The sequence below is a fragment of the Xyrauchen texanus genome, chromosome 9, assembly GCF_025860055.1.
Source record: "Xyrauchen texanus isolate HMW12.3.18 chromosome 9, RBS_HiC_50CHRs, whole genome shotgun sequence".
Taxonomy (NCBI): Eukaryota; Metazoa; Chordata; class Actinopteri; order Cypriniformes; family Catostomidae; genus Xyrauchen; species Xyrauchen texanus.
This window is the reverse complement of record NC_068284.1, coordinates 44,361,509-44,388,286: the sequence shown is the minus strand read 5'-3', so window position 1 is coordinate 44,388,286 and position 26,778 is coordinate 44,361,509. Positions and strand designations below refer to the sequence as shown.

The following is a 26,778-nucleotide window of genomic DNA, read 5'->3' as shown; positions in this document are numbered from 1 at the left end:
GTCTAGGCCCCCCGTATACGTCGTTGGTCAAAAAGTGTGGCTTTCTACCAAGAACATTCCTCTCCGCTCCGTATCTAATAAACTTGCACCCAAATTCATCGGCCCATTCACTGTCACCAAGATTGTTAGTCCAGAGGCAGTCCGCCTCAGCCTTCCTCCGGCGTACAGGAGAATTCACCCCGTCTTTCATGTTTCCAAAATAAAACCAGTTTTTTACTCCCGCATTAATCCGCCGGTTCCGGTTCCCCCCCGCCGCGACTCGTAGATGGGGAACCTACTTATTCGGTCAATCGCATTCTGGACTCAAGACGGAGGGGACGCAGATTTCAGTACCTGGTGGACTGGGAAGGTTACGGTCCGGAGTAGAGAAGTTGGGTACCGGCCAGGGCGATTCTGGATCACTCCCTTATCGATGATTACAATCGGCAGGTAAGGGAGCCTGGGAACGCCAGGAGGCGTACCAGGAGGTACTGTCACGGTTCATAAATCCTGTCTCTTCCTCGTCTCGTGCTCTGTTGTTTACGTGTGTGTGTGTGTGTGTGTGTGTGTGTGTGTGTGTGTGTGTGGATGTGTGTGTGGCGTGACTGCTCGTTACATGTTCAGCAATCAGCTGTAATCACTTCCCTTCACCAGCTGCTACCCATTTCGTTACCCTTAAATACTCACCACTTTCTCATCTCTTTGTCAGATCGTTGTTTTGTGATGTCCGGTTGTGTTGATCCCTCTAAGCTCCAGTCCTGTGCCTTCGTTGTTCCTGTTCGTGTTCGTGTGGATGTTTGTGGATTCGTCGTGTTTGTTCAGCACTCCTCACCACGCTTCTCACCGGATTCATCTGACCATTGGAGTTCCTGCACCACTAAACCGTCACCTTGGACTTTATTATTTCAACTTTACAGTTAATAAACTGAGTTTTACTTGCACTTGCTTCCGAGCTTCATTCGTTACACAGACAGATAGATAGATAGATAGATAGATAGATAGATAGATAGATAGATAGATAGATAGATAGATAGATAGATAGATAGATAGATAGATAGATAGATAGATAGATAGATAGATAGATAGATAGATAGATAGAAAATACAGACAGACAGACAGACAGACAGACAGATAGATAGATAGATAGATAGATAGATAGATAGATAGATAGATAGATAGATAGATAGATAGATAGATAGATAGATAGATAGATAGATAGATAGATAGAAAATACAGACAGACAGACAGACAGACAGACAGACAGACAGACAGACAGATAGATAGATAGATGGATGGATGGATGGATGGATGGATGGATGGATGGATGGATGGATGGATGGATGAAAAAGGGTGTAGCCCTAAAACAATCCCTTGAAGTGAATGGGCTCAGTGTGCGTCACTTTCTTGTCCGGTGGGCGTGTATTTATTTCAAAGCGCATAAAGTAGTGATTTTTGGCTGCTAGTACTGATTCTGGAGTGTCCCTGCTGAGAAGTGTTTGCATACTTCAGTCTTCGAACTCATACATATTTCAAGAACAAGGAGTCGCGTGAAGAAAACCAGCGTGCAAACGTAAGACACTATACAATGTTTTATAAAATCATATGTCTATTATTTATTAGTTGTGATTTTTGATCTTATGCAGAAGTACGCGGTACATTGCGGGTTTGGGTTTTACGCGCTGTTCCAGCGGTCGCTGCAGATTTGGTTGCGTTAAAGATCAAATTGTCATTCAATTTTAGTAAACATAACGGTTGTGCATGTGGTCATGTTCATACAATGAGGCGTGTTATCGCGGGACACACTAATCATACGCACTCCCTTAAAGCAAAAACTTTCACAGTTTCTGTGCGCTTTTGTTTGGATGACTGCGTGAGCTTTTGGTAATCGCTTTAAGGATAAGCCTTAGATAATGTTATTCTACAGTGGTCCCAACAATTATTTGGACACTCTGAATGTCACTGAATTAGGTAAAAAAATATTAAACCAATTATGATAGGGAGCGTAAATATGAAATCCCCTCACATAGTTCAGATATATTAGACTCAAGAACATCTGTTGCTATCCATCACCCTCCTGGTTTCTGCACATGTGTGTGAGGACAGATCAGGGGCAGACTGGCCATAGGGAGAACCGGGACTTTTCCCGGTGGGCCGAAAGGGCAAGCCGAAACTTGCCGCTGCGTTATACCGAAGGGGGGCGCGATATGGAGAAAATGACTGCTGTAAAAAACTTATTTATGCATATAGCATCTGTACAAAAAGTTCTACAGACTTAGTCTGAATTAAAAAACAGACCCAAAACTCAAATATGAAAACTCATGTTATAATACAGTATATTCACCCTCACGTCATTCCAAAGCTGTATTACTTTGTTTAGCTTTTATTGTATGCATCATCGGCACATGTGGCTGCAGATTACTGTAAAGAGTTTCACAAAGCAGACGTAGTGTGCATGCATCAAACGTGTTTGAATATGCTCGCGGTGAGAAAAGTATACTTTAAAAGTCGACCGGGTGCAGAAAGACAAAGTATGCTAATTATATCATATATATTTTAAGAGCGCTATGCGATAAGAAGTTTTGACATTATTTTGCAAGCATGTTCTAAGTCTAGGTACAAGAGGGTTGTGATCAGTCTGTGGTGGCACAGAAATGTTCGGGCAGCATTTTTATATTGTCGGACACTGGGGGCGGGGGCTTTGGGGGTGATTGGATACAATGACACCCGGGACGGAGAGGTTTGGCAACCTTGGTGTGTGCACATGTTAAGTTTGTACATTTGTACAACATGAAAATTGCACTTAGAATTAGCGCGGTCACATGTAAAATGCTACTTTGAATCTGTAGCATTTTTTTTTCTATACAATGAAAGTAAATGGTGACTGAGTATATAACATTCTGGTTTTTAAAGGTCATATACAGGTTTGGAACGACATGAGGGTAAATGATGACAGAATTGAAATGTTTGGGTATACTATTCATTTAAGAGAGGTTGAGATGAATGGGGTCATTAATTTATCTCTAAAATATTTCCTGTGAGGTAAACTGCTTAAAGGTGCCTGGGCATGTTAGTGCTTGCGTCAAATAATGACTTCATCAGGTACAGAACACACCCACCCTCATCTCTAGTTATTTATTTTGATGTTGATAAGTCCGTTGCCATGTGTCTGCTTGTGAAGTAGTCTGGGACATATCCTCACCGACTTGGGCGTTGTTCACAGCAAATGGTGTGTCTTGTGGTGGGAAAAAAAATTATATACCTTAAAAAATGTAGGTGTGTAAACTCAGTTGTGTTTATGTTTATGTGTGTGCCCTACAACTCATATAAACACACATACATGTATTGTACATCATACAAGTTGTAGTTACAAGAATAGTTAATCCAAAAATGAACATTCTGGGTATTTTTATCTGTGGAACCCAAAAAGAGATGTTTAGCCAAATGTCCCAGCTGCTCTTTTCCATGTTCACTTTCATTTTATGAAAAAGAGCAGCATAAAATTCTGCTTTTGTGTTGACATGAGGGAAAGTAAATTATAACCAAATCTTCATTTTTGGGTGAACTGTCCCTTTAAAATCTAAATAAGGCACAAGATCTGTGGTGCTCACCCCTCTCATGTACACATTTTTGTCAGATGATCTCTCAATCTTTGGTTCTTGACCAGTTGCTGGGGTTACATTACACTTCATATACACCCAGTTACAAAACTGGATATGTAAAGCCTCACAATGTAAGGTACTGAGGTCATAGGTCAAATTGGGTCATATCTAAGCATTACCAGATGAGTGAGAAAGATTGCAGTCAGGATGTTGGGAGACCTTGAAGTCAGGTTTGTGTTTGCATACTGCATTCCAATCATAGTTGACTATATATACTTCAAATTCTTTAAGTCCATATCTTGTTGGCATCTTTCCATGTAACACTACACCCAGTGGGACTTTTGATTGCTCAGAGGTTAAACTTTAATAGCTCAAGAGACTTAATAGAGTTCTTAATTACGTTTTATTTCAGTAACAATCTTTGCTGAATAAAACATGTTTGCATTTACATTTATGCTTCAGTTGGTAACTGTAGTCTTCATGGCATACAGTATGCATGCTCCAGAGCTGCATAACACACATCCCTGTGTAACTCACTGCACGCACGCTCTCACATGTTCATGTCAAATATCTTTGATTGAGCTGCTTCATTGTAAAAATGGAAATAGGAGGCAGTTTCATTGGGTTTCAAACTGGTTTCAGATGTTGCTCCTCAAATTCCTATTGAAGCAATAAAAACAGACCCAAATGAGACCCAATAACAGATGTACAGTTAGAATATAGAGCTATCAAATGACTGCAATGTGGAGAGCATAGCTCAGATTATTTGATCTTGGAAGAATTTGATTAGAAATATTTTAGTTTTGATTTTTTCCTGAAATTTTAGTTAATTACGGGAGGCCATATTGAGGGAAACACATGGTTCAAATTTTCAGGGGTAACTCAGATGCTGGTAAATTCCTGTGTCTCTGAACAGCATGTTGAAGTTCATGATCAAAATGGCAATTACTTTAATAACAAGGTGGAGAACTGCAGCCTTTCATTCAATGGTCTTCAGTATGTAACCATGGTGAAAGCTATAGTCTATATTTCCAAGACAATGCTGGCATGGGAAACAGTCAGGGCTGGACTGGTAATCTGGCATACCGGGCATTTTCCCGGTAGGCCGACACACTTTAGGGCCGATCAGGGGCGGACAGACCTTCGGGAGAACCAAGCGGGCCGGTGGGTCGTCCGTGAAACGGGCTGAATGAGCCGCGATAAGCTAAAATGAGCTGCCGCGCTATGCACCACAATACATTTTGGGCCAGTTGCTATGTAAAATCCCGGGCCGATTTCTCTTCCCAGTCCAGCCCTAGAAACAGTACACACTAGGCAACGATGATACATTCTTTAAACAGTAGTATGCTGCATTGTTGCCTCATTAAATTGCATGCTTAATTTGTGAATCTTCAGTTATCATCTTGGAAATAAAAAAAAAGTTTACTTTTTTATTTATATACCATATACAGTGTACACTGTATGTTTATGCACACACACACACACACACACACACACACACACACACACACACACACACACACACACACACACACATACATTCAGCACTGAAAATGGACAGTCAAGTTGAGCGCCTTGCTTTGAGGGATTCAGTATTCTGTATTAGGGGTCAACCGATATGTTTTTTCAGGGGCGATGCCGATAACGATTATAGGTAATCAAGACCCGCTAACCGATATTTGGTTCCGATGTACACTGGCGGCCAGAGTTTTGGAATAATGTACAAATTTTGCTCTTATGGAAATAAATTTGTACTTTTATTCACCAAAGTGGCATTCAACTGATCACTATGAATAGTCAGGACAATTTGAAAAATTATGAATATCAGATCCAAGCCGGGCCAATAAATGGTTGCGCCTTATACTGTAGTGTGCTCTCGGTGTATACCTACAGTACATCAAGGGAATTGCATCAGGTTATCCAGGTATTCCATGCATGTAGAAAATGTACACACTTTGCACAATTGAGTGCTTGTTCAACTTCGGGCACTATTAGCACTGTGTACTCAATGTGAAATCTGGCTAAAAACAAATTCACATTCTCAATAATTGTATTTAATTTGTCTACTTACATTATATGTACATGCCACAAGGTTTTTATCTCTTTTTGCCCCCTGAAAGTTATGAACATTCTCACCAAGTGTAATTACTAGCACATCTCAGATTCTGTATTGTGTTGAATAGAATTCTTTGGTGGAAATTATTATAATTATAATTTTTTTTTCTTCCCTTTTTATACTTTTTTTTATACATCATTTTAATTCAGTCGTTACATCATTTTCTACATTAATATTTTGTACGATTTCTTCCAGAATGTCAGGACAAAGATTGTCCATCCGAGATAATTCTGCTGTCGGCCGTTTCCACGGTGTCTCTGCGAGCAACGGAACTGTCCCAGAGAAGCAGGCAGAGGGTCAAGAGAAGAAAAATGAGAATGGATGTCGCCGTTGGTTGCGGAAGGCTTGTCCATGTTGCTTCAGACGACAGAGCAGCTTGTACGATTTCACCACTGAAACGGGTGGTGTGGTGGCCGGGGCAGGAGAGAACAACGCTCCTGCATCTCCACTACCTCTCACTGCTGATACAGAGCTGGATGGTGAGGAGCCAGTCTAACTGTTTATGGGCCGTCTGATGCATATTACACACAAAAATCATAAGAGCTTTCCCCCAAAACACAAGCTCCAATCTGATTGGCTGGATTGGCTCCATTCTGAAATGTTCTGGTTTTTAGCAGAAACAAATCAATAATTTTAGTGAATTAATAAATTTAATAAAATACTAATGTTTTTTCCAGAAACAAGCTATATTTTCTCAAGAGTCGATGTGTAATGTCATGATACATTCAAAATTGCTATTTAATTTCAAACTGAGGCAACAATCAAAGACGCTCTCATATGAAGCAATTTGAAAATCAGGTTCAATTTAGTGAATTATTAAAAAAAAAAATAGTGTAACATTTTTTGGTAGCTAAATATTTGTTTAAATGCTGCATTTCATCATGTTGTTGAGTTTAATTTAAATCAGGGTGTTTTCTTATTTTATTGTTTATATATAGTGCAAACCCTGAGTTCACTTTCACTTTGCCATTTTCACTTCATTTCTCATTTCTTTTCTTTCTCTCCATCAGATTTCTCTCTAATAGTGCGTTCTGTGGATCTGCTTAGTGGGAAGTCTGATCGGAACAGGAAGTCACATCACACAGACCAGTATCACAGCGACCAGCTCATCATCCGCAGAGGCCAAACTTTCCAAATAGAGCTTGAACTTTCACGACTTTTCAACCCAAACACAGATAAACTTCACCTGGAACTGCAGACAGGTGAGTGTGAAGGGAATGATATAGTGGAGACCGGGGCAAGTTGTCACATAAGAAAGAGTTCACAAGGGCTGTATATCAGTAAAGTGCTAGTTTTCTCCAGTAGTGGTTTTAGATCTTGATTTCAAACACCTACTTGGAAACGTTTTGAATTTAGGATTTGTTTATTAATTTGATTTATTGTTTTTATCATCCAAGGTAAAATATCATATATTTTTTCTAATAATTTTCTAATAGCTGCTCATTGTAAACCAATGAACACATTCAAACTGTCTACCTGGATGAGGGAGTGGACAAGGGGAGGGGACAAGGGGAGGGACAAGGGGAGGAAGCCGAAACGGCGCTCGTGCCAAATTAACAAAACATTTGAAAAAGAGAGGGAAAGGCCAACACGGAGTGGCAGTGGAAGAGAGAGGAAAAAAACACTTACTCGCCGGTTCTCCGATACACCGTATCTTGGTCCTCGGCCACTCCTCCACCCTCTAATGGACGACAGCTGCGCCTCCCCAGATGGATCGGAGGCAGACCTACGGCCCCGGCGCATTTTTTGTGGACGGTAGGGGTCTGCCCCGCCTCTGGCAGCGGTAACCGCTCCAGGCGGTTGGTTGGTAGCCCCTCCTCCCCTCGCGTTCGGCAGCCATTCCTCCACTTCCAGGCGGCCGGGCTCCTCCGTCCTCCAGCGGATGGCCACGGCTGCTCCGTTGGGGTGGATGGTAGTGGCGATGACTTTACTAAGGCACATCCCTCCTCCTTCCCGGATTTCGGCACCAGTGTAAAGGGATTAAAGCAAAGGAGGAGAGAACCGGCTTGACAATATAAATAATAATTTTATATAAAACTTAACCAAAAAGACAAACACAAAAAGGTGTCAGACAGCTGTCCGTAAATCTCTCTCTCTCTCTCTCTCTCGCACTGCCGCCTTCGGTCAGCCTTTATACCTCTCGAGGGCTAATTCGCCTGATTAGGGGCATTGTGTGTGTAATCACGACCCGGCCCCGCCCTTCGCCCTGCCACAGCATGTTAATATGATTTTAGTGTTAAAAAATGGGTTACTAACCTTTCCTGTGTAATGTTACATTTAATCTTACAGCTCTCTTGTCATGAGGTTGTAAACCTTGTGATCATGCTAAAATTACGATTTAAACATCTTTATAGATTAAATCAACACAAGTTTTAAAAGAAGAATTAATGTCAGTGCTTTTTTAAATGAAAAGCTTCACATTTTTGCCTTTAACCCTTGAATGGACTTTTAACACTGATTTTCATCAACTTGAAAAAATACGAGATTTTATGAACCTGGCAAAGTAATTCGTTTTATTATTTTTTATTTAATGTATTAATTAACAAGCTATAAAAATTTTTTTACATAAGAAGGTCCTCGGGGTCAAATTGACCCTGTTCATGTAAAGACATTTGAGAAAGCTGTACAATTATTGAACAGTCCAAAATGTAATTTGTAAATACACTTATACTCATAATTATACTTTTCACACACACACACACACACACACACACACACACACACACGCACGCATGCACACACGCACACACACACACTGTAGTGTTCCATGTTTTATGGGGACTTTCCATAGACATAATGGTTTTTATACTGTACAAACTTTATATTCTATCCCCTAAACCTAACCCTACCCCTAAACCTAACCCTCACAGAAAACTTTCTGCATTTTTACATTTTCAAAAAACAGAATTTAGTATGATTTACAAGCTGTTTTCCTCATGGGGACCGACAAAATGTCCCCACAAGGTCAAAAATTTCGGGTTTTACTATCCTTATGGGGACATTTGGTCCCAACAAAGTGATAAATACACGCACACACACACACACACACACACACACACACACACACACACACACACACACACACATTTTGTTCTACAACATAAATCACACTTGAGTCACACCTCAAAGGTGAATTTTGAAGCACATACTTTTTTTAAAACACAGTGGCTTCAAAATTCACGTTTGAGGTGTGACTGTGTGTGATTTATGTTGTAGAACAAAACGTCCACGTATTGTGTAATAATGGCGAATTAGACTTACAGGTTTGCCTACAAATTGACGCCATGGCTGAACAGCTCTATTGTAACTGTTGAACGATGATTTAACGAGCTGGGTCAATTCGACCTGGTGATTTCAACAGTGTGGCTTGACCTTTAAGACCATTCCAGGGTTAAACCCTCCAAAAATTGGCCTCATTCACTTCCACTGTAAGTGATGTTTGAACTTACCATTGTCTTATTTAAAATACAGTATCTTCATCCCTATCAGTAAAGAGTTTGAGTTTCCTTCTTCCATTCTACTGTGCCAGTTGGCTGCATTTTATACTAAAAAGGAAACATTGCAGGAATTATTACTTTAAACTGGGAAACACGAAGGGAGTTACAGGCTGGTATTCAGCTCACTGATAAGAGCTTCAAGACATCTGTGACTCTCAAATGCCTCTCTTAAACCTCACCCAGAGGTATGGCGCAACTCTGTTTTAGAGATCAAATTAGGGAGTCAGAGAAAGAGCAAAGAAATATATCCCTAAGCAATGCAAACCTCTACAAAAGTTTACAAGACATCTCAGCTGTTCAAACAAATTGATGTGGTCAGGGTTTTTCAAAACATTGAAGTCAACATACACAACCAATTTTACTTTGTGAAGCTGATATTCAGTTAGATTACAGCTTTTGAAAATCTTATCACATATGGGGAGTATTGGGATACACGTTCGAGAACAGTTAACCTACAAATAATTAAGAACAGTGACAGACAGTGACATTAATTTCTCCTCCATCTTGCTGACACCCACCTACAGTATCTCACACATTGCATCGATCACCCATATCACTGGAAATTGCCAGCTTACATCTAAAATGAGTCTTCCGATCACTCATTCAGAACTGCTATTGTGTGACTGTCTCTTTGCATGTGATTTTCTTACACAACTACTTTTGATATTTCACATTAACAGCAAACTCATTTGGACAGATATGCGAATGATTATTATTGAGTCATTGTCCATACGCAACTGAATCACACAGCATAATTTTGTTTGGAAGCATTCCAACAACCTGATTTCTCCTGGGAATTTTGAAACCTGGAACCAACTTCAACACATTCTTTTAATCCCAGCTCAGCCACTCCTCAAACCATATGTTTTATGTTGTCATACAGGGCCGCTCCCGCTGGTGTCAAAGGGCACACACATCATCATTCCTTTAGTGGAGGAACTTCAGGATGAATGCTGGGAGGCCAAGATTGTGGAGCAAAACATAAACCGAGTCAAGCTGTCGATCAACTCTCACGCCAAGGCGGTTATCGGAAAGTACAAGCTGATCATCACAACGCAGAATCTGAAGACCGGGGAGAAAAGAACACATGACTCTGACAAAGATATTTACATGCTCTTCAATCCCTGGTGTGAAGGTGAGACAGAGCGTGGAGAGATAAAGAGGGTGTTGAAATTGTGCATATTTGAGTGATTACACACATTTAGTGGCCAAAAACATAGAAGGTGAAATAACTGTTGATGGTAAATAATTTTTTTTGGTTCGATGATGGGTCAAAGCGACTCACAAATCACTCTAAATGGTTAATTATTGAATTGGTCATTACTCATAAACGCCTGGAAAGGTCAGTGAAAGGTCATGGAATTAATTACTTTAACTTTAATTACTGTTATGTACAGTACAATATAATATAAACTAGATAGGTTAAGTTTTTCAAGGCAAAGCCTTGTCTGAAAGTTTAAACTAATAGAAAAAAAGTTAGGTTAATGATATATACTGTAGATATATAGATATATAGAAAGAAATTAAAAATAGGGCTGTCAATCGAATTAATTACACGGTGTCCCGATTAATTAATAGCGATTAATCGCATATATAAATATTTATCGGAGAAAGCCCCTCATTTAAAGGGGTCATGACATGGGTTTTTTTATTGTATTATTATGTTCCCTTAGGTGCAATTATAGTATTAATATATTTTTTTTTTAAGAAAAACTTTTAAAATCTAGTGATTTATGACCTTTTCCCACCCTGTTTCTCATCCTCTGATTCAAACAGTCTGTTTTGGGGTGTTTTCCATTTAAGACTTCAGTGTTAACGCCCACTGTTATGATTGGCTAACGTCAGTGCCTATGTATCAATTATTGGCGCCCCAGCCAGAACAATATGCAAGTAAACTAAGTAAAAACACTGTGATTATTCATAATGAATGAAATTGCGCTTTAAAAAGTAGTTTAAAGTTTAAAATAGATTACTTACAGTTTGCGTCGTCGTTGTTCCCAGAATAGTCGGCACGGACTTATCTTTGAGCAACAGTTTTCTGGCAAAGCCAGCATCATATTGAGATTTGTTCTCAAAACAGTCATCCTTAAAATGTACAGAACAAGCGCTTAAGTTAACACTGCCGTGACTGGGGCGTCCGCAAAAAATAAACTGCATCCATTTTTCCCTGGCGTCTGGATCTTTCGGCAGCTTATTCAGAGGTTTTGTTTGACCACAGCCAGGAACAGCACATCTGTGTGGCATCGTAATTTTCCTGTGCACAAGTAGTCTCTGTCAGAGCTCGCTGTCCATCGACTGAACACTTGTGAGGCGACGGCGATCTGAAATGGCGTAGTTGTCTTGCGCTTAAAGCGTAGTTATCTTGTGCTGGAGGCGGTCATATGCAAACGCTGGTGCGTCACTTCTAACCGATCCGTCACTTCTAACCATGAATCCAGAACGAGCTGTATTTTGAGCTTGATTAAATAAATGATTAGTTTAGAATGGGGAGGGCGTCTTAAAATATTAAACTTGCAGGACGTTTTAATGATACAAAGACCTCTTATATACCAATAGACTCTTATAAGGCAAATTTGGTTTCTCATGTCATGACCCCTTTAACAATAATTCAATATATAATGATGAAATAAATATACATAGTTATCTTTAAATATTTTAAATTATAATGCATTACATTCTTGTGGTAGAAGAGTTCATCATTGATAAGACAAAAAGTGGTTTTAGAATACAATGTATTATTTACTACCATATTATTGATCATAAGTCAATCATTGGCATACAGTTCACAGTAATCCATTACACAAGTGAATTTGTCAATCAGTTGGAGATTTATTATGAGGGCTTGTTTAAGGACCCGTCAATTTACACCTGCATCAGACACGCTTGTGTAGCGTCTCGGATGCGTTGCATCATAAACATAAAATATTTAGTTCACTGTGTCAAGTTTAATACTTAGAACACATATTGAGATTCCTCATTTCGGATCTTGCGTGTTTTGAACGCAAGAGCGTACTAACGCATGTTTGTGTTGTGCTGCTGCTGGATGGTTGTTTTGTTCACTGTATAAACTGTGTGTTGCTCATACAGCTGAAGTTTCACTTACTGCCCTCTGGAGTAAACAGGCGGTACTACAAGCTTGCAATTCTCAGGAATCTTCCTTATTATGGTCCAGGGGCATTGTGATTAATTGCGTTAATATTTAAGCTAAATCGACAGCCCTAATTAAAAAAGAAAGAAAAAAAAAGAAACAAAGCAATAAAGAGTGACAGAGAGAGAGACAGTTAAAGCAGATTAAAGACATTGTTAAAATAGATTATTTACGAGAGTGGAAATTACATTCTATAACCGAACTGACACCCAAACATTTTCAGGACTTGCAACCACATGTTCGGCAAACCAGTGCTGTGAATGGAACTGTACTGGATATCAGTCGACCAGAAGTGGATTTTGCTGATACCGATGACTTAGGTGGTGGAAAAGGCCGATAACCGATTAATCGGCCGATAGTCATTAAAATAAATTTTAATAACGTCTAAAAAAAATCGAAATGAATGAAATCCCAGATGCAGTTTGTTGTGAAACCATTATCCCAATAATAACCAGAACAAAATGATGGTTTGGTGCACACAACTGAATATTTAACTATAAAAAGCCTGAGAAATGACAAAGACTTAAATCTGTTACAATATAACATGTATTAACCTAATTTGATTACCTACAGTATATATTTACCAGATGAAGATGAATATATTGATTCACATGCTTCAATTTAGAACATGGAGGAATAATAAAAATAAAATCTTAGCAAATATTATCATACATTTTTGCCGAAAACTATCGGCAGCAGTTAATCATTTAAACCAATATTACCAGTTTGTATGCCTGTATAATCTTTAAGCTATTAAGGTTAAACTTATTTGGCTTGGTGTCCATGGTGGGGGGCTCAAGGAATCAGCTTCGACTCGAGCTCTAAATTTACTGGTTAATTAAGTATACATAAATGTATTAGAAGCCTTTATTTTGGTCACACATTATACATACATTTTTGCATATATACAGTGAAATTGATTTGTTTTCACATATCCCAGCTAAGCTGGGGTCAGAGTGCAGGGTCAGCCATGATACAGTGCCCCTGGTGCAGATAGGGTCAAGGGCCTTGCTCAAGTGCCCAAAAGTGGCATTTTTGCAGTGCTGGGGCTTAAACCCCCAACCTTCTGGTCAGTAACCCAGAGCCTCAACCACTGAGCCACCACAGCCCCTTTAATTAAATATAAAGGAAGCAAAAGTTTAGTTATGAAAACATGTCAATTACATTTATACGCAGCTTTAAGGAACGCAAAAGATTAGTTAAGAATACATAACTTTATTACATTTGTCATGGAGGGGCACTACTGTGCCAGTATCGAGCATGGGTGGGCACTTCTGCAACACTATCAAGTGGGGCACACACACAATTTAACACAAAGGTGCAAGTTTCCTCTTGTGGCCCAATAAATTACTTCAGTCTGGCAGGAGGACTGATTGTGATTTTGTAATCCATTTGTGTGGAGTGACCCTTACCCTTAGTCAGCCTGTTGTACACAATGTTTTTAAAGCATTTGAGCTTTTAAAATGCCTTAAGGGTTTGGGGTGCTTTCCATATGTTTATTTTTTTGTAATTCAACAGTTTGTCAACGAAAACGAGAGATCTGTTTGCACTGAAAGTCCTTTTTTAGTATGTTATTTTAAAGCAGTTATCTTGGGTGGTTCACTTTTTATCCTCTGAGAACTGTTCACGCTTTCCTGTTCTGAATGCCAGATATGCTTGGTAAGGAAAAAGAAAATGCCAAATCAAACACATTGCACTGAAAAAAGCTTTGTTGCAGATGCTTTTTAACTTGACACACAGCCTAAAAAAACATGGACGCTACACAAACAGTGATATGTGACATTTACCTTTATGCATTTGGCAGACGCTTTTATCCAAAGCGACTTACAGAGCCCTTATTACAGGGACAATCCCCCTGGAGCAACCTGGAGTTAAGTGCCTCAAGGACACAATGGTGGTGGCTGTGGGGCTTGAACCAGCATCCTTCTGATTAACAGATTACCAGTTATGGTGCTTAGACCACTACACCACCACCACTCCATCTAGCCCATGTGTACATAGTACTACTACTTCTGAAAAACATCATAGACAAATACAAAAACACATTTGGTGTGAACAGACCCTTCCCTACACATCTTACTTTTTAGTTACTTTTCTATCTCTCTCTCTCTCGCTCTCGCTCGCTCTCATTCTCTGGTGAGCCAGCTTTCAAATATACCTTTCCCTTCACTGGCCTCTCTTTCATTCTAGGCCACTTCCTATCATTCTTTTCTTCTTTCTTTCAGCCCATTTTGCTTTACACCACTACATACTGTACAGTGGGCTCCGAAAGTCTGAGATCAAAGCAACTCGCATTGGGCATTAGCGCATCGTGTTGCTCCTCGTTTTTTGAGTTGGGTAGTAATGTATTAAATGCAATCTGGATTATGTAATCAGATTACAAAAATAAACTCTTGCAATTGGAGTACAGTACACTTTTAAACGTGCCTAATCAGATAAGTTACTTTTTATGGATTACATGATTACAAATTGATTACATTATGGATCAGTCTTGACTTTAAAAAAATCGGCGAAGGGGTGGATGAGTATATAAAATGGCGCTTAATGTACACTTAAAATGGTATTTTCCTCAAAACATGCAATAAGTAATCCAAAAGTAATCCGATTAGATTAAGAGCTTTAAAAGATTGTGTTACTGATTACAGTTTTAGCTGTGCTATTTGTAATTAGTACCAAATTACATTTCAGAACTAATCTACCCAACACGGCTTATTTGCAAAAAGTTGAACTTTTCTCTATTTTGTCGTGTGGCTGGACACTGGAACATCCTGTCAGTGTTCAGCGACTATCTTTGAAAATGAATGATATTCGATCGCTTTGTCGTCGCAAGTCTAGGTCAGTGTGAACGTTGCTTTAGCTGTAGTTACGTTCATAACCGTTACTAGGGCAAGTTGTTCAACTAGAACAAGGAACCAATCAGTACAGCGACTAGCGACATGCAGTGACATACAAAGTCTTTCTGATCATCTTCTAGTTCAGTGGTTCACTATTTAGGGGCCCATTCCAGTGTACTGGGTGTTTTCGCTCAGTCTGACTGTGTCACTACTCCCTTCTTTTTAAAATCTTTTCGATCTCTAGTATCTATTGTGCACCTTCCTACTTTATTTCCTTCGTTCCTTTCTCTCCTGTTTCCATCAGTGTGCACCACCTCCCTCTGTTTCAGAACATCACACCCATGAACAGACACAGCACATTCCACAAGTCCAGTAATTCCAGAGGCATGTGGTAGGCTTGCGGTGATGATGTCATACTGCTGCCCTTAGAACTGAATCAAATCACCATGTCAAATCCTGGAATTGTGTTCAACTTCCATAACACTTTCTCGTAACTCTCTCTCTCTCTCTCTCTCTCTCTGCAGAGGACACAGTGCATATGGAGGGTGAGAAAGAGTTGAAGGAGTATGTTTTAAATGACACTGGACGAGTCTACTATGGCACTGAGATGCAGATCGGAGCTCGAACATGGAACTTTGGCCAGGTCTGGAAAGAGAATTGAACAGCTTCCTCTATTCAAACATTTCCTCTGGAAAATTCTCATTGTACAGTCTTTGTGAGAACAACAGAGCTCAGTACCAACAGCTTTAACCAACCTTAGATGTTCTTAGCTGGTCTCCCAGTCTGGTAAGGCTGGTCTGTTTTTCAGCATTTTCAGCTGGTCAGACTGGGAGACCAACTTAAACCAGCTTAGGCCAACATAACCATACTCAAGGCTGGTTTCAGATGTTTTTTATAAAAAGTCTTCCCAGCAGTGAGGACATGGGGGGTGGGTGAGTGGCATGTTTTTATGTGATGCACGCAACCAGTCATTCTATGAAACACTTCCCATCGTGATTTTGTTCCTCTAATTTTAGTTTCGATGGTTTAAAGACAGGAATGTACTTGTGATTTCTGACATGCATGATTTTGCAATTCCTGAAGTAAGCAACAGGCCAGAAGCTGTTTTAGATACTCGACCAAAGCAAACTTTTACTTGCTGTTTGATGAATTTGAATAGACCCTGTTTAGAAAATAGGAAATAAGAAATGTTGAGATGCACTAAATGAAACATCCAAGCACTGACTGCTTATTTTCTCTTTCTGTCAGTTTGACGAAGGAATTCTGGAAGCTTGTCTGTTTGTGCTGGATAACAGTGAGGTTCCTCCCTCAGGCAGAGGAGATCCCATCAGTGTGGTCCGAGTCATTTCTGCCATGGTGAGTTCAACCACCGATCCGTCAATGTTACAGCAACTGTTCTACTGAAGAGACATCTGTAGAGCTATATGCTCCTCAGCATCATACAACACCAAAGAAATCGATGAATACAGTGAATTATGATTATAACCACAATATTCAGAACATATTGTTTCAAAGGGGTCTTTTTATAAGGGATAAGTAGAGTATCATACTCTACTTTCAGACCTTAAAACTTCCTCCCCAGTCTAAAAAAAAAACAACAACAAAAAAAATATTGAAACTGAGATGGAAATAAATACTCAATCTGAAATCTTCAGATTTATGACATCAAAAACTCAAAATATTATATAAGATATAAGACTGCCAACATTTACTCACCAACAATGCTTATTCAGTGTTTAGAAACTTGGCCCAACCAGTCAAGCTGAGGAAATATAAATAGGATATTTGCTATAATTCCTAAATACCAGGAGTACTTAATTAAGAGAGAAAAAGCGGGAACCTTTTGCTGCTTACATATAAATCTTAAAGGCACAGCAGCAATAAAAACCAAAAACAACCTGTTTAATTCTAGGGGTCAGAGAAAGAGTCGAAAATTATCTAAATTTGGCCACAAAAATCATTATACATGGCATATTTTATAAATATCTTTATTTACATGTAATTGTAAATAATTGTAAATTATAATTTAATATATATATATATTCTATTTTCTGAAAAGCTGCTTTGGAACAATATATATATATATATAATAGAGAAATGCTTTGAAGCTCAGTAAATGTATCAGATTTTGTTTTCTTTCTCGGTTCTAGATAAATTCTCCAGATGACCGTGGTGTTCTGGAGGGAAACTGGTCAGGGAATTATGTGGGAGGAACTCCTCCCACAGCCTGGAGTGGTAGTGTGGAAATCCTCAAAAAATACCACAAGGAGGGTGGAATGCCGGTCAAATACGGCCAGTGCTGGGTGTTCTCTGCAATCACCACCACAGGTGTGTGTATTTAAAAGGATAGTTCACCCAAACATGAAAATTATCAGATAATTTACTCACCCTCGTGCCATCTGAGATGTGTATGACTTTCTCTCTTCTGCAAAACCCTTTTGAATATTTGTAGCAAAAGATCCATGCTCAGAAGGTCCTTAGAATGTGAGATGATGCTGATTAGATATTTGGAGGTCCAAAAAGCACAGATATTCAGCAAAAGAGTAACCCATCCTATCTTCAGTGGTGACATTAATCCTTCTAAAGCAAATCGATCACTTTGTGTGTGAAAAAGAACGATATATAAGCACTTTCTAACCATAAAAGATCACTTACCAGAGTGTTCCCCTGGTAAGTGATGGCACTTGAACTGACGTGTGACAGACAACCTTTGAGTCGAAAGACTCAAGACGTGCCTTTAAGAGATAGAGGCCCCCATTTCATGCTTCATTGTCCAGAGAGCCACCGACACAAGATACCTTACTGATTCTAATGGCTATAAAGAGTTGTAAGCATCTAAATAATAAACAAAATCACAATACGAAAAAAAGGACAGTACTTTGAACAAATCACAAACATGATTGCTCATCTTTCTGAGTTGTATATTCATGGTAGAGCACCAATATTACAATTTGATCATGAAATTGTGGATATTCTATACAATAAAATAAGCCAAAATGTGTTGAAGCAACATTTATAGACAATTTGTGTGCTTAAAGGTACCGTTCACCAAAACTGTTTAATTCTCTGATCATTTACTCATCCTCATGCCATCCCAAATGTTTATTACTTTTTTCTGCTGAACACAAACATAGATTTTTAGAAGAATATTTCAGCTCTGTAGGTCTATACAATGCAAGTAGATGGTGAAAGCTCCATAAAGCATAGATAAATGTAGTAAAACCAATCCATACGACTCCAGTGGTTAAATTAATGTCTTTTAAAGTGATACGATCGCTTTGGGTGAGAAATAGGTCAATATTCAAGTCCCTCCGCCTCTCGCGTGACATAAGCATTTTCATTTTTGGGTAAACTATCCCTTTAAAATGTTTATAAAATGGTAACCAATTTACCATTTACCACACTTTACCATGCTATGCCATATTGTAAATACTGACATAATAGTAATGCAATGCTAAATACAAAAGGTTTGAGGCGGGTATACAACGTCATCTAAATATATAAATCAGGACAACCAAAATATGCTATTGTGTACTTGTTTCACTTTGAATCCTGAATTGACAAACTCAAGCAGTCTTTACTGCGGTCATAGTGCTCTCATAGCTGACCCACGGCTAGCAGAAGTATGTCCTTCGTTGGGACCTTCAGTTTAAAATACTCTAGCCTACATCTTGTTCATTCCACACTGAGAAATTAATAGTATTTTTCTCAGAATGGAGGGAAATTTAAATCAGTATCAGAATAATTTAATTAATCAGACTTTTCCCTATTTCAATGTATTACTTAATGTTTGCATTGAGTTGAATACCTCTCTCTCTCTCTCTCTCTCTCTCTCTCTCTCTCTGTCCCAGTTCTGAGATGTTTAGGTATTCCTGCCCGTTCTGTCACAAATTTCCAGTCCGCCCATGATACCGATGTCTCCTTGACAACAGATGTTTTCCTTGATGAGAATATGGATCCGATACCTCACCTCAACTCAGACTCTGTGTGGTGTGTAGTTGTGTTGTTTTAATGGAAATGTTAAAGGTGCACTTAGTAATTTTTGCCTCATGAATAAAGTTTAACTCCTAAAGTCATGTAGGAAATCATGAGCACTCACATTAAAATGAAGACTCCAGTCATATCAGTAACCTTATAAAAGCTGTTTTATTCTACATGGAGAGGGTCCACACATGGGGGTGGCCATGTTAGAATCACATGACCAGCTGAATAATACTGCTTAATCTCTGTAGCAGTCCTGTTATTGGACACTTTCACTCATTGATTAAAGTAATCATGGCTGACTGCGAATTCTACATTTATACAATGACATCTGAAACTGAAAACTATTGATTTTAAATGATGCTGCATCCAAGATGCTAGGTGCCAGTCCAAGTCCAAGATGACACAGTTACAATGATACCAGTAACTAAACCTACTGTTGGCTTTTAAGTGACACAAACGAATAAATATTCACCTGACAGGAACTTCCATGTTTGGAATGATTGCTGGATGGCTCGTCCGGATTTGCCTCCTGGAATGGGTGGCTGGCAGGCTGTGGATTCCACCCCTCAGGAAACCAGCCATGGAACATTCCGCTGTGGTCCAGCTTCACTGGCCGCTATACGCTCTGGACAGGTCTATCTCAAATACGACGCGCCTTTTGTATTTGCTGAGGTGAGTCCAAACTTGAATAAGTCCAAACTATTTTTCAATTCAGTTTCAAAAATCAAAACTATTTAGAAACTTCAATGCAATGGTGACTTCATGCTGAATTTTAATCAAATCGTTTTTAGTTCACATTTGCATCCTTTATTGCTATCTGTTCTCGCCTTGCTGTCTGCAACTGTCTACTCTATGACAATCATAAAAAAAACACCCCGCAGGGGCCCCTCCAACAGTTCAAAACAACCATGCGTATGGCTTACAACATGGGCTGGCCCCAACCTGTTGGCATTCCATTATAAATATTTTCTCACAATACACTGTATGAAACCTGCATTTATTGTGTTAGTCCTGTCTCTTTCAGCTCTAACTCTTAGCTGTCTTGTGCTTTTTTCTTATGCAGGTGAACAGTGATAAGATCTACTGGCAGAGGAACCTCGATGGCACCTTCATTCAGATCCACAGCGAGAAGAAAGCTGTAGGACATTGCATCAGCACCAAAGCTGTAGGCTCTGATCAGCGTGAAGACATCACACACATGTACAAATACCCTGAAGGTGAGAAATACAAATCTTAATGGACCTAAAATAGCCTTAATTTTCTTAATGCAAACATTTTTTTGGATTGTGGTTTGAGTTTGTGGTGAAATATAAAGTGGACATTTCTGTGTGAGATTCACCCATTTAGCTTGGAGTTACATTCTTGTTTTTAGCAGATGATTTCTTATACCAAAACAACTGGGGAGTGGCATGCAAATTCCACTCGCCAATTCTCATTGGGCTTTTCTCAAAGATCTGAGGTGCTTGGGGCTCCCAAGAGTGACCCCTAGTGCCACTACATCGCCACAGCATCTCATTCCCTCAATCGGTTATCTTCATTTCTGGACTGGTAGTTTTAAACTGAACTTTACTGAAGTTCCACCCAGAGTATCAACATTGTCTCCTAAAATACCTAAGGAGAAGTAAAAATAGACACAAATGAGACAATTGTTGACATACCGTAAGAGTATACAGCTAAAAATTTATGTGGATGGAATAGCTCTGATAATTTGGTCTAGGAAGAATTTGACGAGAAATGTTTGAGTTCATATTGAGATCTCTGACTTTTGATTGCAGAATTTGGTACCTTGTAAAATCTGAACACACTTTGAGACATTGATGAGATCTCTTTTGAAACTCTAAAGGGGACAAATGTGAGATTACTGGAGAAAAGTATGAAATTTCAGCAAACGTCTCACCATTTAATCCTCTTGCTGTCTATTAGACACAACTGAGATAAAAATATCTCATTTGCAATTTTCCTTTCTGATGGGCATTGATCTTAATCATCAGGCTCGGAGGAGGAGCGTATCGCCGTGGAGACTGCCTGTCGCTATGGCAGTAGACCTGACACGTACTCTAGTCCCATTGCTGAAGATGTTCACGTGGAGGTGAAGATGGATGGAGAAGGTCCACGAATGGGAGGAGATGCTCAGCTGAAGATTGTCGTGAAGAACCTGAGCTCACAGCCGCGCAGAACCACACTCCACAGTCAGGTGGCAGTCATGTACTACACCGGTGTGTTGAAGGACACAGTGAAGAAGGACAAGCTTCTTGTTGAGCTAATGCCAAATGAAGGTTAGTTTGAATGTATTCAGAATACATACAGCATTAGTATGCTACTCATAAAGGCTGCATCCAAAAACTGGAAAATGCTGCCTTCAGAGGCTGTATAAGGAGGAAATAAGAAAAAAGGTGCTTTTCAAACAGTTTTGAGGCCAGTTTCCTTAAGAGTTACATTAATTTAAAACAAAACGCTGTCAGTTAAGCCATTACCTGATAAGGCAGCAATGCAGCAAGTCAGCTGTCTACGTTTTTGGATGCAGCCATAATGTCAGTGTTGCGTAGTAATGGACCATATGCAACCTGGATTATGTAATCAGATTCTACCTTTGAATGTCTACAAAAATCAAGTTCTTGGATTTTTAAAAATGTATGAATTTTATAGATTACATTTACTACATCTCTTTCTTGACCACATTATTTGATTGAACTAACAAGGTATACAAAAAATTGCACTGAAAATGCTAAATAACATGCAATGTGTTGATGTCACATGACACAATGTAGCATACTACTGTTTGAATATGTGTAATTCATTATTGTGTACAGTTTCACAGTTTTTGTTTCACCAAAATAAATTGTAGGCGTTATTTATTGTTAGGCCAGAAACATATTTTACACAAGTAAACGATTGCAGATTTGAGTGAGAAATTATTCAGGTACCTTGCTATAAATATATTAACTTCTAACTTACTTAGCAATGTTCACTTCAAACTGTTTCTCAGTCATGACACTAGATGACCTGAATGAGATAACTCACTTTAGAAGTGAATGGGTCACACTAATGTCCACTGTAGCACCCCTAGCGGCAGCACAGAGAATGCAACACATACTCCCGATATGATGAATTGCGGTCTGACACTTTTCGGAATGCAACAATACAAAATCGAGCTAGAATTGTCTGTGTTCACGTACATTCTGCCAGTATTCTATTCCAAACAAATGAGACTACAATACTACTATTTATGCAGTAAATAGTGTTTCAGCATTCAATTCTGAACAGCCTCTGTTATTAAATCTCCAAAACACAGATGCAGATTATGTGGTTAACATCACCCATGATGACCTATAGACCATATCATGTGTATAGTTCATAGCCATTGCTAAAGTCACTTTAGCAATCCACTTACTGATTGTCTGTTTCATCTCATTTAGAAAAGATTATTGAATGGAGCCTGCCATACGAGCAGTACCAAAACCAGCTGGTGGATCAGGCTGCGCTCATGCTGACCCTGTCTGGTCGGGTCAATGAAACCCAGCAGGTTTTGGCCAATCAGACAAGCTTTAGACTCCGGACACCTGATCTCAACATTGAGGTGAGGCACCTGAATACAGTTGTGTTTACTTCTGTATTTGACCATGAACATGTTTTAGGACCACCAATATGCACAAATTATCATGTTATGCTCTTGTTTGTTCCATTTTAAAACCAACAAAGACAATATTAAGTGGGTTTGTACATATTCTTTGCATCTCTTTGTAGCCTATTGGAGAGGCTTATGTGGGCAAAGAGATGTCAGCGAAGATCACGTTCACGAATCCTCTGCCGTGTACTCTCCGTAACGTGGTGGTGCGAGTGGAAGGACTGGGGCTGAGAGACCTCCATCCCATCAGAGTGGGGTAAGAGCCTGAATACATGTTACAGAACAGCCATTCTGATCAGAAAAAATCCACAAACAATGTTTACCATTGGAATGTTCTTAGGGAATTCTACTAAACCCAAACTATGAATTAGCAAAATGTTCAAACACACTGTTGGACATTAAAGGGAATGTAAAGAAACATTTGTAGACTGTCAAAACGTATCTATTCCAATAAAGTACAAATAGATGCTGGTCTAAATAAAGTACAAAAAGATTACACGGTAGCACTTTACAATGAGGTTCTATTATTAAATGCATTAGGTATCATAAACTAACTGATATATATATCTTAAGGAATTTAGTGTTAGTTATGTTAAGCTATTCAGCTTTAGTTCACTTTCAAGATGGTCACTTCGACACTGCGTCAGTTGCTGACGCTATGGGGAGCTTCCACCCTAGAGTGATGGCCTCAGAGGGCTTATAAACCAGAGCACAACGAATCGAACCCATATTCTTGCCATGTTCTAGTGCCATGTTCTAGCAGCTGAGCTACAGGAAGCCTTTTAACTAGTTTTTTATTAGTTTTAAGTATATTTCTTAATTGTTTGCCACTCATTGCAGGAATTTGTGTAAATTGAACAGTTGCATACAGTATAATTCTTACATTTTTGTGTTGTATTTTTCTTTCTCTTCAACATCTTTTCTCTATTTTATCAGGGATGTGGCAAAGCATGCTAACGTGACGGTGACTGAACACTTTATTCCGACGATAGCAGGCACAAGGAAGCTGGTGGCATCTCTTGATTGCAAGCAGCTCACGCAGGTGCATGGCGTGGTTGACATCAATGTTAAAAAAAGCCAGTGAATTTAGTTTATCAGCACTGTTATGAACTGTATGTAACTTCACCGTATTATGTATGTATCATCATTCTGATCCTGTTTTATTAAGTATTTCTCACTGTATTATCCATTCTTATGTGGTTTACACCAAGCTCAGGCTGCTGTTACTTTAAATGTGCCAACTAAAAAAATTGAATTTACTTTGCTTAGTAATGTTACTGCCTCATTTCTGTCTTTAAACCCCAAAAATTGGCCCCATTCACTTCCATAGTAAGTGCCTCACTGTAACCTCGATTTTTGCTTTGTCTTTTTTAAAGAAAAAGACAGACAATATGGAATGAAGTTTTGTGTTAATCAATATTATGCCACAAACGCTGTCAATTAAGATTAATTTGTGCTGAACTCTGAATATTCGTAACAGAATTAGTACTGGAGTTTTACAAAAATTTTGCAAATTAACACAATTCCTCTGCACTTAAACTATGAAGGACACTCCATGACACATTATGTTTCGTGAAAGACATGTTATTATATAATGTTTGTTTGTATTATTTATCTACGTAATTAATATTTTTCATATAAATTTCATTTTATAACATATTTTGTCTCTATTTATTTTTTAAATCTTGGGGATTGAGCAAGGCAAGACTTGGCTGTTTGACTTTGACAGATACAGCTGAAAAGTAGCTTATTATTTCATTATAACAAATAAGTAACCAGTTGGCAAATCACTTGCCGTTCAAGATATAATTAAGTTACATTACAAATTGTTACCAAACAAATATATATATATATATATAAATAATGATGAGCCAAAACATTATGACCACCGGCCTAATATGTTGTTGGTCCTCTGTGTGCTGCCAAAAGAGCGCAGACCCGCCAAGGCATGGACTCTACAATACCCTTGAAGGTGATCTTCCTGTTTCCCTTCATGTTCATGTGTCTTGTTTTCATTGGTTCATTGTTTGATTACGTTGTTATTAGTCTTGTCTTTTTATTGGTTAAAGTTCATTTAGTCTTGTTATCTTGTTTATATTTTAGTCTTGTGATTGGTTATCCTTGTCATGTGTTCTCACATGTCAAGCATTTAAGCATTCATGTTTTCTATTGTCCTTCGTCAGGTATTGTTTGTGTAACGTTTTGTAGTTTGGAGTTATGGTTTTATGAACATCACATTTGTAAAATAAACTGCACATGGGTTCTGCTTAATCATCGTCTTCGTTTGCATCTTCATCTTTGCCATTGCCAGCTACATACGTTACAATCTGCTGTAGCAGCGGTCACCAATTAGCGGTACCAGACCCCGGCTTGGTTTCATCTGGACCTTGAGGCATCATGACAACGGTTGCCCTATCTTACAGTTTCTATAGTTTAAGTGAGAAAAGTGTCAAAACTACAGAGCGGGTTCTTTTGACTGGTCGTGTCTAGAAGGGATCCCTCTCTCTTCAATCTTGCAAGATTCTTACACGGCATCCATTTGAATTCACACAGCATCGAGGAGCGCTCATGAGATTATTTTTAATTGTCTGTTTGATGACCAGTCAGTTTTGATGCTGAGTTCAAGCTCTCAAGTAAATATTTCACATTATAAATTTAATAAATGTATCTCTACGTCTGCTACTTTCGGTCATGAGATTTTGTTGGTCACTGGACAAGTACAAAAATCAGCTCTATTGTTAAGAGTTTGACTAGGGGGGTCTATTGGTAACTTATTCGCCTCTTTTATAATAGGCCCTGGGTTCCAAAATTAAAATTCAAAACTGACTAACGCAGCTTTAACTTTCTGTAGTCTATGTTTGAGTGGAGGGGAAAAAACAACAAATAATTTAAATGTCAACAGAACGCGATAAGTATTGTGTTGAAGGACAGTTTTGTCTTCATACACCTAAAGCATTTGCTGTCATTCTGAAACCACTTTGAAGTTTGTTCAGCAGGATACTAATCATAAAATGTATATATGAAATGCAACAGAGGTGTTTTCGTAACATTTATATTGACAAACAGATTTTCTTAGTTGTGGCTACTTAGTTTCTAAGTTTAAAACAAGCTAAAAATATTGATGTTCAGTTTATGGTTAAAATTTTAATTCAGATTCATGAACACATTCATTTGTACTCAGATGCGGCCTATTATGGTCTCAGTCTTGAGTCCGGCTCGGCCCCTTTTGGACTAGGACTCAACTCTGAATCGATTGTTTAACAACACTCATATCTCAACAATAGCATATTGTAGAGACATGGGGATGGGATCTTTTGACTCGGGACTACAGGCAGACATTCCGTAACATCCTACCATCTTACTATCCATTCCCCGGTAACCAGATTAACACCCTAGCAACCGTATACAAACATTCAGATGGAACACCGTAGTAACCTCATAGCAACACCCTAGCAACAATCCAGAATGCCCTATCAAATGCCTAGCAACCATAGACTACATTTTTTGTAATAATTGAGCTCTTTGAGCCATTGGAATGTGCTGCAATCTCTATTACATTTACATTTCTATATATATTGATTTGGCATGCACTTTAATCAAAAGCGAATTGCAAGTAAGGAATACAACAGAAGCGATTCATCCTAAGGAGGCAGTAAAAAGAGAAGTGCAGTAATTCAAATTTGGCAATTGCTCAGTAAAGCACAAGAGATAAAGGTGAGAGACAGCGATAAAATAAAGAATTGAGAATTTGTTTTTGTTTTTTAAGAAAAAGAAAGAAGAGAGTTATTGCATTTGACCTGGATGCAGGTCTTTTAAAGGTGTCCAGGATTGACTGCTGTCTTCCGAGTGACGTGTTTGGTGGATTTTTGCTGGATGGCGGCCTCGTGAGTGGGAAGTAGAAAGGAAAAGGTGGGGAGGCACAGCTGCTCCTGGAATGGAACACAGAGGAATGAATGGGGGGATAGCTAGGAAAGTATGAGGATAGGAAGTGAAAGA

At 38.9% G+C, this 26,778-nt stretch overlaps 1 protein-coding gene across 1 annotated transcript; it reads left to right on the top strand.

Annotated features, from left to right (window-relative positions):
- Positions 1-1,402: 1,402 nt before the first annotated feature.
- LOC127649058 (protein-glutamine gamma-glutamyltransferase K-like) lies at positions 1,403-25,063 on the top strand. Its single transcript, XM_052133956.1, has 14 exons — positions 1,403-1,549; positions 5,890-6,173; positions 6,705-6,896; positions 10,075-10,326; positions 15,698-15,816; positions 16,422-16,529; positions 17,324-17,501; positions 19,025-19,163; positions 19,637-19,829; positions 20,221-20,374; positions 21,149-21,433; positions 22,574-22,734; positions 22,902-23,038; positions 23,719-25,063. Exons 2-14 carry the CDS (start codon positions 5,891-5,893, stop codon positions 23,864-23,866), a joined length of 2,349 nt encoding a protein of 782 aa, XP_051989916.1. The 5' UTR covers positions 1,403-1,549; position 5,890; the 3' UTR covers positions 23,867-25,063.
- Positions 25,064-26,778: the final 1,715 nt, after the last annotated feature.

Excerpts from the sequence above, each read along its gene's own strand:
- LOC127649058 (XM_052133956.1), top strand. The coding sequence starts at position 5,891 with ATGTCAGGACAAAGATTGTCCATCCGAGATAATTCTGCTGTCGGCCGT. Across the intron at positions 15,817-16,421 it reads GAACATGGAACTTTGGCCAG|TTTGACGAAGGAATTCTGGA; the intron begins GTCTGGAAAGAG and ends TCTTTCTGTCAG. Across the intron at positions 22,735-22,901 it reads CACCTGATCTCAACATTGAG|CCTATTGGAGAGGCTTATGT; the intron begins GTGAGGCACCTG and ends ATCTCTTTGTAG.